This window comes from Malaclemys terrapin, chromosome 11, assembly GCF_027887155.1.
Source record: "Malaclemys terrapin pileata isolate rMalTer1 chromosome 11, rMalTer1.hap1, whole genome shotgun sequence".
Lineage (NCBI taxonomy): Eukaryota > Metazoa > Chordata > Testudines > Emydidae > Malaclemys > Malaclemys terrapin.
In genome coordinates this window covers 78,062,841-78,078,345 of record NC_071515.1, presented here as the reverse complement: position 1 = coordinate 78,078,345, position 15,505 = coordinate 78,062,841, and the positions used below count along the sequence as shown (strand labels likewise).

The window sequence follows — 15,505 nt, the reverse complement described above, 5'->3', positions numbered from 1 at the left end:
TGGGGCCTGTTTGGGTTCAGTTTGATTTAATGCTGGGGACTAGCGCCCCCGCTCCATGGAGCAAGGGACAGCACAGGCAGCCTCACTGCCTTGAACTAATGAGCCTCAACCCGCCCTAGACAAAGTCCTGCCTGGTCAGCCTTGGCGTTTCTCTGCTGAGGACGCTGACCAAGGGGGAGGACTGGTGCCCAGGCATGCGTTAAAAACTGGAACCATCAATTCCTTTCCCTGGTGCCAGCGGGCAGCCGCGAGCCAGTTGTAACTTTCGCTTCTGCCATCTGGAACGTAGGAACTGCCGAGCCACCTCTGACCCACCGCTTCATCTAGCCCCGTCTCCTACTTCAGGATGCATCAGCAAAAGCCACGCCGGTCGTGCTGAGCTGGGTGCAGGGAATTCCTTCGGAACCCAACGGACAGACGCTCAGCTCAGAGCGGGAGGCTCATCTCTTCTCCAGCTACACGCAGCGGAGGCATTTTGCTCACCATGACCTAGACATCTACGCTCACCAGGTCTAACTAGGCCCCAGCCTTGTTGCCCTGCCCTGGGGGTATGAGACACAACCCTGCTCCGGTCCCCCACAGCATCTCAAACAACGCGGCGCCTAGGAAAGGGGAGGGCAGGGTGCTCACACTTAAGTATGCATGGGTCAGCATCACGACCAGGGCACGTCTCCAGTTGCAGAGGTTTAGGACCCCAGTCAGGAGAGAGCACCCCAATTCTGATGCAGCCATTGGCTCACCCAACCCCAGTGCAAGGGCACCAGAGAAAGCTGCCAGGACCGAGAACACCCAGGAAGTCCATGCACCGTATGATCTCCCTTTGGCAGGAGCGAATCGTGCTCCCACAACACGAAGCAGGGTTTGGTGAACGGCCGCGTGCGGCTTTGATCTCAGACAGGGGCACGGGGCTAGCTAGGGACAGAGCGAGGCAGCGGAATGCCAGCGGCCTACCTGGGGGAGATGTTCACTTCCAAGATCCAAGGCTTGAGGTTCTCGTCCAGCATGACATCGAAGCCGAAGAGCTCGTGGCAGCAGGACGGACGCCGCACGTACATTTTCACCAGGCTGTTCACGTACGGCTCGGACCTGACGGCGGGGAGCAGACGCTGGGTGTCGGACGGGTAGGCCACCGAGCCTTGACGCCACTCGCACGTCCCCACTGCTGGCGTTACTCCCCCGGCGTTTCAACCCACTCGCGGGGAGCAGAATTAATACCAGGCCAGCCCCGTGTGGAGCAGCAGCACAGCACGCCACCACGCCTGGGCTGAAGTCAGGTCCCCAGTGACCCCCCCAGAGCAGATGTGCAAGAAGCCACTTCCAGGCCCAGGCTGGGAGGATCTGCTTTAAGAATAAGATCCCTCCCCTGCACCTGAGAACCTTTCTCCCTCCCTCCGTCCTCACCCAGAGAGGGGTCAGGGAAGCTGAGCAGCGAACCGAAGGACTCCAGGCCTCGTGCCCTGCTGTGCACACAAAGTCACTACTCACACACAGGCTTCTCTCCACTCAGCGCATGGCGCGAAGGGCCCCGTGCCTTCCAGCAGGTGCCATGGAGAAGAAAAAGCACACCCACCCGAGAACCAGGCCTGACAGATTTGCTGCAGGAAGCAGAGAGAGGCGGGATCTAAACTTCCCAAAAGGCAGCCTGGATCCAATCAGCGGGTCCGGCCCCATCGCTAGATGGCCATTGATCTCTGGCTGCTATTGGGGCTTCGAGGACAGAGCTGGATGAAGGGAGGAAGCGAGACAGCCAGGAGACCGGGGCTTTCGAGCACAGCGGGGTCAGGGATTGGCTGCAAACAGCCCCAGCTGCTGTGGCCTCTCCTGCAGAGAGAGGCTGGGAGGGGCCCCAGGACTCACGCAATGATTGTTTTGATAACAATGTCCTTGATCTTCTCCCAGATGGCCTCGCTGTTCACCCCCTTTTGGCTCAGGTAGCTCCAGAGTGCTTTCAGTGCCCTGTGGAGACAGAGCAAAGCGAGGTCACCGGATCCGGCCCTGCCTCTCAGCCACATCAGAGGCTATAGGGAGCTGCTTCCCTGCTCTGCGGCTAGCTAGGTCCCACCCCCAGGGAAAGGGGAGCCATGGCGGGGCACCTTACCAGGAACCAATCAATGTGGGGCAGCCGGGGGAAGGGCCAGCACTCCCTTCCCAGAATGAGAGCCCCACCCCCTCCCCTTCCCGCAGGCAGCTGCCCTCCGACTCTGACTGCTGCCCTCGCCGGGCGCGACTGAAGAACTGACGAGAGCTACGTTGGGCAAGGCTCAGACGTGTACCACGCTCTTAGTGGGACGCTGACGGTGTGTCCCCTGCTGGACTAGGTCCCGCACAAAACTCCCTCCAGGATTCCTTCCCGAGGCAGCTACCAGGCTCCAGCCAGATTCCAAGACCAGACATTTCTGAGCTGAAGCAGCTTCCGCAAGGCTGTAGGGGTGAGGGGGTGGAGAGTCCCACACCGCACCCAGCAGGGCTGGAAGCAGACCAGGCCACCCGGACACTCAGCCAGGGGCCCTTAAGCTGTGGTCAATGACGGCCCCATTGGCAGGAGCCAGGAACTCAAAGGTTATGGCATGCGGAGTAGGAGGGAAGGGTCCAGTCTCCTTCATCTTTAACATGGGAACGGCAGGTCGCAGGGCGCAAGGCTGCATCTCTTGGGCTGGGCAGGCAAGAGGCATCACGCACCATTGATCTGTAATACTCCGAAGGGTCTCAGACCCCAGTGCCTGTACCCAGACAGGAACAGCATGGCACCCTGGGAACTAGTCACCGGGGGGGCACCGCTGTATGGCGGAGGAGAGCAGCCAACGGACACATCAGAGAACACCCCCCGGCAGAACAACCCTCCCCCCACTTTGGGGTGCAGCCCTGCTCGGAAGGGATTAGAAAGAGCTCCCCAGGGCTGCTCCCTGTGCAGTCAGGCAGCGGTGGCAAAGTAACATGAGCCCGGCAGAGCCAGCGGAGTGACGGGAGGGAGGGGCTGGGTCCCCATGAGCCCGGCAGAGCCAGGGGAGTGACGGGAGGGAGGGCTGGGTCCCCATGAGCCCGGCAGAGATAGCAGAGCGACGGGAGGGAGGGGCTGGGTCCCCATGAGCCCGGCAGAGCCAGCGGAGCGACGGGAGGGAGGGGCTGGGTCCCCATGAGCCCGGCAGAGCCAGCGGAGCGACGGGAGGGAGGGGCTGGGTCCCCATGAGCCCGGCAGAGCCAGCGGAGCGACGAGAGGGAGGGGCTGGGTCCCCATGAGCCCGGCAGAGCCAGCGGAGCGACGGGAGGGAGGGGCTGGGTCCCCATGAGCCCGGCAGAGCCAGCGGAGCGACGGGAGGGAGGGGCTGGGTCCCCATGAGCCCGGCAGAGCCAGCGGAGCGACGGGAGGGAGGGGCTGGGTCCCCATGAGCCCGGCAGAGCCACAGAGCAACTGGAGGGGCAGCTGGAGCCTCATGCATCAGAATTGTTAAGCAAGTTCCAATGGCACAGCCAAATTCTACCCCCAGAAATACACCCACTCCCCAAAACACTGTCCTATGTGGGAGCTGGGAGTGGAGAGGTTAATGAGGACAGTCTCTGAAGACAGCAGGGTTGCACTGAGGAAGATTAGGCAGAAAACGACTGGCAGAATCTTTTCTCTAGGGGATGATCCATGAGCCAGACAGAACCCAGCATGAGTTTCAGATTCCAGGGAGAGTTAGTCGGGGTGGCAGCGAGAAAGATGTTTTTATACATAAACTGAAACCGTGGCGTGGGTGTCAATGGTGCCATTCTGAGAGAGGCCTCGCAGAGCAGCAGGGAAAGGGAAGCGCTCTGGAGCGGCAGCAGAGCAGAGCGTCGCTTGGTGGGGCAGGCGTCTTTTAGCGAGTTGCGTGGCACATGTGATCCAAGCCGGACTCAGGAGACCCAGGTTCTATTCCCAGCTCCACCAGTGACCCCCCTCTAACCTTGGCCAACCCGCTTGCCCGCTCCCTGCCTCAGTTTCCCCACCTACAACAGGGATGCTGCTGCCGCACCCTGGCAAAGCGCTCTGAGCTCCGTGCACAGAAGTAGGATATAAATGCTACTAGCAGCACAATACCGCACAGTGAAGCTGAGGGTAGTGAAGGGAAGCTGTCAATGCCAGCCCCTACCATTTGTGCCCCTGACAAGCAGTCTCGTCCGAGTTGGATTTGTACTCCGTGTTCTTCTTGTTCACGCTGTAGTTGGTCAGGTGCATGAACTTGTTGCTGAGGCTCTTCATGGAGGAGGAATATCTGGGCCGGGGAGAAGGACAAGGAACAGCCAATCGGATACTGAGCCCGGGCCTGCCAAGAGGCGCGGGGCTGGGAGCTCCATTCCAATGCCAGCTCCAACACAATTTCCCGGCCTCCCTCCCAGGACAGCACACAAACGGCTCTTATGCCCACCGCCGCGGGGCACAGGAGAACATTGTCTCCGATGGCCCCAAGCACCCGCCGTTGTGATCTCTCTGCTGCATATGGGGCAGCCAGCATCCCCCTCCCGGAATCGAACCCATCAACACAAGCTGCGTCTCGCTATGGGAGCGGCTAACACACCGTGAGCGCTGTGTCGAGAGGCTTCCGCCTGCTGAGCCCATCACAGCCACCCCCCTGCAGACAACGCTCCCGCCGGGGGACCTACTTGCAGCTGGCAAAGCGCACTAATCCGTCTTTGAACAAGTAGATCCTGAGGGGATCGTAGCAAGTGACGTAAACATAAATCCTCAGGTCAAACTTGCTCCCGCCAATGAGGTAGGGCTTGTGCAAGTATCTGCAAAGAACAAGAGAGCCAGGTGAGCGGGCCGGGGGGGACCTTCCCTGGACATGGCTACAGGAGACGCAGCATCTCTGGGCTGGGAGAAGGCCTGGCACCAGCAGCTGGTGGGCGCAGCACTAAGAATCACTGCCAGAATAATGCAATTAGAGGACTGAGCTTTCCACGACGGAGACCCTGCAGCAGTCCCATGGTTTCCCTTCTGAGCCCGGTTTCGAACCAATCTGCCTTAAAATAAATCCACTCTCCATGAGCTCTCATACTACTGGAGGAGGCAGCAGGGAGGTTAATTGCACAAGGCATTTAGGAGATATAAGAGCTTAGGGAAGGAGACTTTTTCACACTTGTAAGCCGGGGAATGTTGCAAAGAGCTACCTCTGACACAGAGCAGGCTGCAAACTCCCAGCTCAGTTTGGGGAGGAATTTTCCATCAGAAATGCCCTTTTTGCAAAAATCAAAATTTTCCAGGGGAAAAATTTCAATTTTGCTCTAAAGTTTTGATCTTCCATTGGAAAAAAATTGAAACCATGGCTCTCCAGCTGGAAGGTTCTTGTCAATTTCAATTTCTGCGGGGAGGGGGGGATGACAGTGAAATTGACCAGGCCCTTCTGGGCAGGCAGCCAGCTGAAGGATTCTATTTTGGTTCTCCTGGATTTTTCTGGCAATCCCTTCCTGTGAAAAATTTCACATTTTTGAATTGTCATCCCAATTTGGGATGGAAAATTTTTTAAAACCACGAAAGTTTTTGCTGGAACAAATTTCCGTTTTCCAGCCAGTTCCATTTCAGCCTCACGGGGAAGTTTCTGAGTGATTTGCCTGCAGAATTCACAGCTTTGCTGGCTGGAGCAGAAAGCCACCAGGACTACACTACAACAGATCTGTATTTCACAGGGGGAGAGCTGAAGTTGGAGCTTCTGCCCGACAGATCACCTGAGGCTGGTGCTGGAAGAAATGATTTCAGTGTATGCCACAAACTGTTTCCTCCAAGTATGTTTCTGGAAGAAGCTCTGCACCCTCTCTAACTACAGGACAGAGCCACTGAATGATGGGCAGGAGGACACAGCTTCCAACAGTGGTGTTAATTCTTCAGTAGGAATAAAGGTTTCCTGAGCTATGTAGGAAAGACAGGAAGTCTGGCAAGAGACCACCTGGCTTAACCAGGAGCTCTTCAGTGATCTAAAATCAAAACGAGTCCTACAAAAAGTGGAAACTAGGTCAAATGACAAAGGCTGAATATAAACAAATAACACAAATAGGTAGAGACAAAATTAGAAAGACCAAGGCACAAAATGAGAACAAACTAGCTGGAGACAAAGAGAAACAAGAAAACAATCTACAAATACATTAGAAGACGACCAAGGGCAGGGTAGGCCCGTTACTCAACGAGGGGAGAAAATAACAAAAAACGTGGAAATGGAAGAGGTGCTTAATGAGTTCTTTGTTTCGGTTTTCACCAAGAAGATTGGTGGTGACTGGACGTCTAACCAGTGAATGCCAGTGAAAATGAGGTAGGATCAGAGGCTAAAATAGGGAAAGAACAAGTTAAAAATTACTTAGAAAAGTTAGATGTCTTCCAATCACCATAACGTGATGAAATGCATCCTAGAATACTCAAGGAGCTGACTGAGGAGATATCTGAGCCATTAGCGATTATCTTTGAGAAGTCATGGAAGACAGGAGAGATTCCAGAGGACTGGAAAAGGGCAAATCTAGTGCCCATCTATCAAAAGAGAAATAAGGACAATCCAGGGAATTACAGACCAGTCAGCTTAATTTCTGTACCCAGAAAGATAATGGGACAAATCATTAAGCAATCAATTTGCAAACGTCTAGAAGATAATAAGGTGATAAGTAACAGTCAGCCTGGATTTGTCAAGAACAAATCGTGTCAGACCAACCTGCTTTCTTTGACAGGGTAACAAGCTTTGTGGCTGGGGGGCGGAAGCAGTAGATGTGGTTTAACCTCACTTTAGTAAAGCTTTTGATATTGTCTCGCATGACCTCCTCATAAACAAACTAGGGAAATACAACCTAGATGGAGCGACTATAATGTGGGTGCAAAACTGGTTGGAAAACCGTTCCCAGAGAGCAGTTATCAGTGGTTCACAGTCAGGCTGGACGGGCATAACCAGTGGGGTCCCGCAGGGATCAGTTCTGGGTCCAGTTCTGTTCAAGATCTTCATCAATGATTTAGATAACGGCACAGAGAGTCCACTTATGAAGTTTGCGGATGATACCAAGCTGGGAGGGGTTGGAAGTGCTTTGCAGGACAGGATTAAAATTCAAAATGATCTGGACAAACTGGAGAAATGGTCTGAAGTCAATAGGATGAACTTCAATACGGACAAATGCAAAGCACTCCACGTAGGAAGGAACAATCAGTTGCACACATACAGAATGGGCAATGCCTGCCTAGGAAGGAGTACTGGAAAGGGATCTGGGGGTCATAGTGGATCATGAGCTAAATATGAGTCAACAGTGTCACACTGTTGCCAAACCAGGGAACATCCTTCTGGGCTGGATTAGCAGGAGTGTGGCAAGATATGAGAAGATAGCAGCTGGCCGACAGTAACAGCCAGCAGCTGGCTGAGTTCCTCACAGCACCTGCCTGCGGAGCCAGGTTAGGAGGCACAGGATCGGGGGTGGGGCGGAGTGAGGCACATGGGGCTGCTAGAGGGTCACAGACTGGGGTTCAGAAGGGCTGGGGGGGCCAGACGGGACCACAGGCTCAGGAGCTAGTGGGGTGCCAGCATTGAGCCAGGGCCACATGGGGACAGGGGCAGATGTGCCTGACTGAAGGGGAGAGGCTAGGGGTCAGCCAGGGTCTGCATGGGGGAGGCTCCCCAACTCCCTAAAAATCCCCCTAAAAAACTTCCCCTAAAAAAAACCTGTTCCGTACTCCTCCCACCCACCCCCAATAGTCCTTCAGGTTCACTCCCAGGCTCCTTCTCTCTCTCTCAGCTCCTCCATTACCTCCGACTCCCCCAAGTCTTTGCATTGCTTCGGGGGGGGGGGGGGGGGAGGAGGGAATACAGTTTTAATGAATTATTACTCAGAGTTCTGTATTAATAAGCCTAGGAAGGAATCTATTTGTCAAAAAAAATTCTGGAATCTTTTTTGTCATCTATATTGTGCGGACAGGTTTGAAATTACCAAAATAACAAACTGGTGTGATTATAGTGTGTGATTCTAACAAATAAAATATGCAGAATTTGAAAATCTTGTGCGCAGAACTGCTAATGTTTTGGCGCAGAATTCCCCCGGGAGTGTCTGTTTGCAACCTGTTCTTAGTGCAGGATGCTTGGAAAGGCCCAACTCACCTCTGCACCAGCAGCGGCCTCCTCTTGGGCAGCTGGCTCCATTTGTGGATGACCTGGATGCCAATGCCTCTGGCCGACGCTGGCTGGAAAAACACACACCAGAGGGCATCAGTTTATCTGGCTGTAGCGGCAGCAGGGTAAGTCACTTGGCCCAACTTGGTTCTTACTGGTTTCACGATCCACTTCTGCCGGCTACCGCTCTCCTCCCAGGCCTTCCTCAGCAGCTTGATGTCCTGGGGCAGGATGAAGGACTGGGGGAAGAAGTTAAACTCCTTCTTGCCAAAACGAGCCTGCATCTTCGACAGGTTGCGCCACAGACGATCCTTCCTCCCGATTTGAAATGAGCCAGGGAAGTGGTTTAACTGGGAGAGAACCGAACAAACAGCAGTAAAGAGGTGTCCTTCTGCGGCCACATCCCAGCCTTCCCCCTCCACACTGCCCCTAGGCATGGCGTACCCTCCCTCCCTCTCCTTCAAGCCCACCCCCCAAGCGAGGCCAGCATGAACTAACCATCTCATGCTGCTCTTTGGCTAGCACTTCAAGGGCTAAAAATACTGTATCTACTTGGACCAGGCCTCTCCTGGTGATGAGCCTGTCTATGGTGCAAAGCATTATGTGCAACTATGGCAACAGCCCAGAGCCTGACCAGACATTTATCCACATTCGTAGCTTCCCTTCTCTCTCGGTATTTGTCCAGTCCGCACAGGGTGGTATCTGGATCCAACTCAGGCTCACCCCATAGAAGCTAGAACCCCACAAGCCTCATTGCAAACACGGCACTGAGCCAATGTGAACAGAGGGGCTTGGTGTCAAAGGGGGCGGGTGTCAGCACAGGAGACTGGCACCTCTGGTTCAAATCCCGGATTCAGCCACAAGACCGAGGTGAGTTTGGAGATTTCACCCAACAAGGATCAGACTAGATGCACATGGTACATAGTAAAACAGGTCCCCCTTGCTCTACACGTACCTCCCCTCAAACACGCACCCCACCCGCATCTTCCTCCACTACCCTTTGCCTAGCGCCAGTGGCAAGGATCTTGGAGCACAGCTGTTACAGAGGGAGCTCCTGGCTGCATTAGGTCTGTCAGGATTCCCTTCTCCTCTCCCAGGAAGAGCAGCACATATTACTGCAGGAGTTTGGGGGAAGTGGTCTCGATACGGCACACGGTAAGGGTACCATCCTGGCCGAGTTCCTCGGCCCGTAGCGATGGGGATCCAAGGATGTGCGCGCAGCTCGTCCAGATGGCACCGCATGCACTAAACCCCAACGCTTTCATACCTTCTGATGCTCCTTGATGGCTCGGAAGCCAGGTGACTTCATGTGATGGCCCCAGCAGCCCAACCAGTCACTGTTTTCTGGAGGAGATGAGACAAAATGGGGGACCAAGTTCACCACCAGCCCAGATTTCAGCTTAAAGAAGGATGCGCGATCATCCTCCCCAACTCACCCCCGAGGGGCCTAGCCAGTCCCAGCAGGAAGCAGGCATGCATGCTACTGACACCCCTCCGGCTCCGCCAAGCCAACCAGCTTTTCTAGGTGGCTCGTTTCCCTGTGAAGCTGTCACTGGTGCGAAACATCCTGCACTGAGCACACAGACTGCACCGCTCCTCTTCAAAGCACCATACACACATTAGTAAATTAATCCCCACAGCAATCCAGGGAGGCAGACACCTAACCAGACCCCTTTCTACCGATGGGGAAACCGAGGCAGAGAGGTTAGTATCTTGCCCAAAGCTAACAGGAGGCAGTGGGAGAATACAGGACTTCTTGGCTCCCTCTCCACTATACTACAGCGCTTCTTTGCTGGCATCTTCTTATAGTCCCTATGCATGGGGCTGAGGACAGCTGTCCTGACACTAGTAGGAGCCTGGCGGCTAGATTGGTCAAAGCCTGGCAGGACACACTCTAGGGGAAAAGATGGGCTGAATGATAGAAGGCAGCTTCTCCCTGCCCCCTCATTTCCGACTTGCATGCCAGCAGAAGCTCCGTGTTCATGTGTTACACCCAAATAACCAGACACGACCGCTTCCCCTTCCCCAGCGCGCAGAGGGAACGAACGGCTGAGCTAGGAGATGCAGCAGCACCGCTGGGTTTTAAATTTCAGGAGCCATTTCAAAGTTTTCATGAACACAACAGCAGCGGCTAGAGGCAGGCTCTGCGCAAGCTGCCCTGCGGCTCCGCTGATGCTAGTCCCGCTCTGCTCCCCACACACAGCTCTACCCATGTCCCTCAGCCCTGACTCGCAACCGCTTATCCAGCCCTGCGCATGTCAAGCAGAAACAGCTAGCAAAGCCATCCTCTGCAAAGACCTTCGCAGCGCGGGCGACGTGCCTGAGGGACTAGGCAGAGACCATGACGTGTCTTCTACAGCCACCTAACCGAATTCTAGTCTCCAGCAGCGAAAAGGCCAACACAGGCCCAGAGCAGAACTGCCCTCGGTTTCCCCCTTTGTGGGCAGCAGGATGAGACGCCTTCCCCTCCAGGCTGGCAGAGGGAGCTCACCACGGTCCCCCAGCCTCAGGGCCTGCCAACTCAGCCGACTTACTCTTGCTGACTTTGAAGTGGGACCTGCCGATGGTTTGCTTCACGATGTTGGGGGTGACGGTGCTCATTTTCCATCGCAGCAGCTTCCTCTGCTCCCAGGGGAGCTTCTCCACTGGCAGGGAAGGAAGTGATTGCAAACGTCAGGGACAAGGAAAAACACAAGAGCTAACCTTTCTGTAGCCCCTTCTGTCCTGAAGGAACCCAGATTCCTTTACAAGCTTATACTGACGGGTGAATCGGGGCCAGCTGATTGACAGTCGGGGAAGAAAGGTAAAGGAGACCACTTAAAGGTCTCAGCTCAGACCACTTAAAGCTCAAGCAGGTAAAGTTATTATAGGAGGGCACAGAATGGAGGGAGATTACTGAAGGGAATCGAGTGGGTAGAGCACCACCCAGCAGGGCTCGGTCCCTTCCATCAAACGGACCAATCCATCTAGTGCCAGAGACCCTCATAGCCAAGTGCCCCGGGAAGGCTGCAGACAGCTTCTCCATGTTCGTAAGCCCACTACAGCCCTTGGAACTTTCCAAGCAGGAGATGGGCTGCCAGTTACCCCAGAGCTCTGCCCACCAGTGTGTGTAACACCTGCTCTCTTCCCATTGGCTAACACTCTAGGACAGGGGTGGCCAACCTGTGCCTGAGAAGGAGCCAGATTTACCCATGTACATTGCCAAAGAGCCACAGGAATACGTCAGCAGCCCCCCATCGGCTTCCCCTCCCTCCAGCCTCTCCTCGTCTCCCCCAGGCCTCCCGCCTGCCATGATCAGCTGTTTTGCATGCGCAGGAGGCTCTGGGGGGTAGGGAGGGCACAGCATGTTCGGGGGAAGGGGTGGAGTGGGGGCAGAGCAGGGGGTTGAGCAGTGAGCACCCCCCGGCACATTGGAAAGTTGGTGTCTGTAGCTCCAGCCCCAGAGTCGGGCCCTATGCAAGGAGCCGCGTGTGGCTCCGGAGCCCCAGGCTGGCCACCCGCTCTAGGGACGGCTATCTCAGCACTGACCGGCCAGTATTCTGGCTCAGCCGCCTCTGGAAGCCGGAAACGTCAGATCTTCAGAGCAAGCCCCCCTTGAATGACATGAACTCTGCAAAGGGGGAGAGCTGTATTCTTGGCACCACCCCCAGGGCTCCCCCTCTCCAACCTCACCACAGCCATTTCCAACCCCTTTGGGTATTTTAACCCTGCGTGCCTGTTTGCCTCAATAACATGGGGCAGGGAGTTCCACCGGTTAATTCTTAAAGGAGGTGGGGGTGGCCATTTTAGTTCGTTCCTTTAATTTCACAGAGGGGGTTACTTGTTCTTTTACCACGGGATGAGAAGGGAGCACCCAGCCTGCATTACCGTTGCCAACAGTGACTCCAGCACACGGTGACTTCCTGTTCCTTCCACCTCCTGCCCCTTTCTGCTCTCGGCACTCAAACCCAGCTCACCTTTCTCGTCCCGAGTACTGAAGTAGATGGTTGGAGGCACAGTGGGGAATAAACTGCATATGAGAGCTGGTTTGAGGATCCGCTCTTGGGCCTCAAGCGGCTGGGTCAAACACTCAAGACAATTCCTGGAAAAATAAGGGAGGGAGAGTGAGGAGGCTGGGCTGTTTTGAGACAAGAGACGAGGCACCAACAACAGGTCGAGAGAAACGGGCAGCCTACCAGGAAGCCAGACCCCAGTACAGCTCACCGGCAGCCGCTCTCAACACCAGCTCCCTGCAATTTACCCCCATGGGCTCAGAGACTCTGCGATGCACCAGGCATCAGGAAGGGATCTAAGGCCCTGAGGCCAGTCAGGGACAGGCTGAGTAGATCAGCTTCTGCTCCAGGGCAGCAAGGGAGCCTGGCTGCTAGAAAGGGAAGGGTCAGGTGGAACTCCATTGTCCTGACTGGAGGGGGAAGCTACCCAAAGTGACCTGCAGTCCCTAGATCTGCCCCTTTCCAGCTACCAGCACGGGACAAAGCCAGCCCTCCCAATCAGCCAACCGCAGGGAAGTGACGCTCGCGTTACTTGGAGCGTGAGGCCCAGTTTAGCCACACAGGAGGTGTCAGAGCAAACACCCCTCGCCCTGCCAGGGGGCCATTTCCGAGGGCTTAGAGGAAGGTGCCGGCTCCATGACGTAGTCACTCCCTGCTGCAGGAGTCCAGGGGCCAAGCAGAGCCAGGCACGTGGGCCGTTTGTGACATTCAGACTGGTCCACTAGACGCTGGAGTGAGGTGCCTCGCAAGCCCAGCTCCTTGGCCAGAGGCCAGGCAGCTGTCAGAAAGCCGCAACTAAGTCCAGCTGGGGCAAATCCCAACCTGCACCCAGGAGTAATGAAGGGATGGGAGCGAACTGAAGACAGGGGCTTTACCCTGCGGCTAGCGAACGGGTGTTTCTCGTTGAAGGTATTTGCAGACTGGTCCATACGGGGGGACAGAAAGCCCTAGTCTCCAATCAGCTGCCTTCGATTTGAAAGCCGGTAACTACACTGTATCCTAAACCAAAATGGCTCCCCTCTGCCAAGGAGCCAAGCGTCTGCCTGAGACACCAACCCCTCTGCTGGAGCAACTCACCTGGAAATTAGAGCCACAGAGCCGTTGGGCGATAAGCCTGTGACGGAGGAGCTGTCCGACTCGCCTGGAGCGGAAGGAGAGACTACGTTAGACAAGGACCGGGGTCTCCTGGGGATGTTGTTGGAGATGAGGGAAAGAGTCTGAAAACCAAGGGCCACCAATGCTCTTCACAGCCTCCCTCGCCGCCCTCAAGCGATCGCAGGAAACTGGCCAGGTGGATACGCACAGGAGTTTCAAAGGATCCCGTTCAATGCCCCACAGGGCCCTGGAACTACACCCAGCCACAAACCAGTTCTAATTCCGGGGCAGAGAATCCGAAATACCGGTGTGACACTCTGCACCCACATACAGCACAATGACAGGATTAGACATATCTTGTACAATGGATGTCATGTAAGGTGTCAATGGAAAAGTTATGGTTTGCTGAACAGGATTACCCTATTTGTATGCATGTATCATTTTTGTATCTGAGGTGATGAATGCTGACTATGTGCGTGTATTTAGGTGTTGGCTCCTGGGTAACACCCACACGGGGGGTTGCATTCAGCCTAGCCAGCACATTGTGAATGGACTAGCCAAAGTTAATGGCTCATCGGCAAAGACAAGGGGCCTGGAAAGGCTTAGCCTCACCTGATAACTCCATTTTGGTACCTGTATTTTTCCACAAAATGGGCTGGCAGCTTGGCTTTAAACAAAGGGGTTCCCGCCATATGGAATAAGCTATAAAAGGGGGAAATGACATCACCGGGGGCCTCTCTCCCCACACCACACCCGGAAACACCTGAGGAACAAAGACGGAACTGGGGGAAGTGCTGGTCCCAGACAGGAAAGAAGGAAGCCTGCCTACGTATGAAACCTTGGTGGACTTTTATACTATCTGACATGGTGAGACACTGCTTAATTCAAATCCTATTTAGTATATTAGGCTTAGATTGTGTTTTTGTTTATTTGCTAGGTAATCAGCCTTGATCTGTTTGCTATCCCTTATAATCCCTATAATCTCTCTTTCTAGAGTTAATAAACCGGTTTTATATTTTAGGTAAAACAGTGTGGTTTGAATGAAGTGCTTGGGGGGAAAAATCTCAGCTCAGGAACAAGAGCTGGTGCATGTCCACTTCCTTTGTAGGCGTGACGGGCTGGGTAATAACTCAGACACTGGTCAGGCTTTTGACCAGGGCACAACAGTACAGCTCCGGGGTCCTAGGCTGGGCGCAATCTGGCTCGAGCCTCACTCTATTGTCAGTTCTTGAGTAGCTGAGAAGCCTTCATGCACCTGCAGCTGGTGTGTCCCGCCTGTGTGAGTACAACTCCTGCAGCTTGTCACGGCATCATGGGGTGAGAGGGAGCCCAGGCTGGTGAAACAGAGGGCTCAGACATTCCTGAGGAGCCATGGCCTCGCTCACACCCAGCTCTCCACATCCCAGCCGGCACGTTTGGAAAGCGAGGAGAGCACCGCTTGTTAAGGGAAAACAGCCTATGGAGCTCCATTTTGTGTTTCAGGCCCACTATTAGCTGGAAGCCAGCACTCCATGTACTAGGGGGGAGAAGGGGAGGCATCTGGACACAAGGAGATAAGGGCAGCAGTTGAGAAACAAGCTAGCCGCATGCCTAAGCAGCTGCAGCATTAGGCAGCACGGGCAGCATGCCGAGAGGGGATAGGCGTAGATAAGGGAAAATGTTATTGGCTATGACTTGCGATGCACGAGGACAGCACGCTTTGCTAAAGAGTATATCATCTCTGTGTAACCTGCATTCTGGGTCCCCTCCTGACTAGCAGGGGGGCACCACACTCGAGTGTAATAAACCTGTGATCTCTGTAATTCTCTGCAGTTGTGGACTTGGTTCTTGTGCCTCAGCCTAGACTGGAACTGCGCGGGACCTATAGGTATAATTCGCAACACGCTCACCGATCCCCAGTCACACACCCTCCTCCCCCCCAGCTGTACTCGGGACAGCCGCACTAACCCTCCTCTTCCTCCTCATCCTGACTGCAGCCGTCTTCCAAGCCATCCGGAAGCTCTTCTTCTGCATCAGCTTCGGGCTCCCCAGGGTCGAGCAGGGGCAGGTTGACGGCCGCCCTGGAACACAAGGAATTCAACGAAGAGTAAAGTCCATCCATGCAGCAGCACGCGCGGCTTGTCTCCATCACAGCACCACGGAGGCATCTCAGCAGCCCTCAAGAAGGATCTCCGCCGCGTGCCTGGGCTGATGTGTATTACATCAAGGCAGGGGCGGCTAGAGCGTGACACCTGGGGGCATCCTCTCACTTGGAAACAGAGCCCCTTCCCCTGAATCTCAAGGGCTGCTGGGTACCACAACCTTGCTCTGGGAGATCTTCCTCTCCCCCTC

The 15,505-nt window shown here is 55.0% G+C and overlaps 1 protein-coding gene across 1 annotated transcript in view; it reads right to left on the bottom strand.

Moving 5' to 3' along the window:
• TTLL4 (tubulin tyrosine ligase like 4) overlaps positions 1-15,505 on the bottom strand; it is a 42,894-nt gene that overhangs the window by 9,422 nt on the left and 17,967 nt on the right. The window contains exons 3-13 of the mRNA XM_054044384.1: positions 15,122-15,234; positions 13,157-13,220; positions 12,044-12,168; positions 10,622-10,732; positions 9,355-9,431; positions 8,243-8,437; positions 8,076-8,158; positions 4,624-4,752; positions 4,113-4,235; positions 1,858-1,956; positions 952-1,086 (exon numbers count right to left, since the gene is read on the bottom strand). Coding sequence (XP_053900359.1) covers positions 952-1,086; positions 1,858-1,956; positions 4,113-4,235; positions 4,624-4,752; positions 8,076-8,158; positions 8,243-8,437; positions 9,355-9,431; positions 10,622-10,732; positions 12,044-12,168; positions 13,157-13,220; positions 15,122-15,234 — 1,254 coding nt within the window. The remainder of the gene's footprint in view (positions 1-951; positions 1,087-1,857; positions 1,957-4,112; positions 4,236-4,623; positions 4,753-8,075; positions 8,159-8,242; positions 8,438-9,354; positions 9,432-10,621; positions 10,733-12,043; positions 12,169-13,156; positions 13,221-15,121; positions 15,235-15,505) is intronic.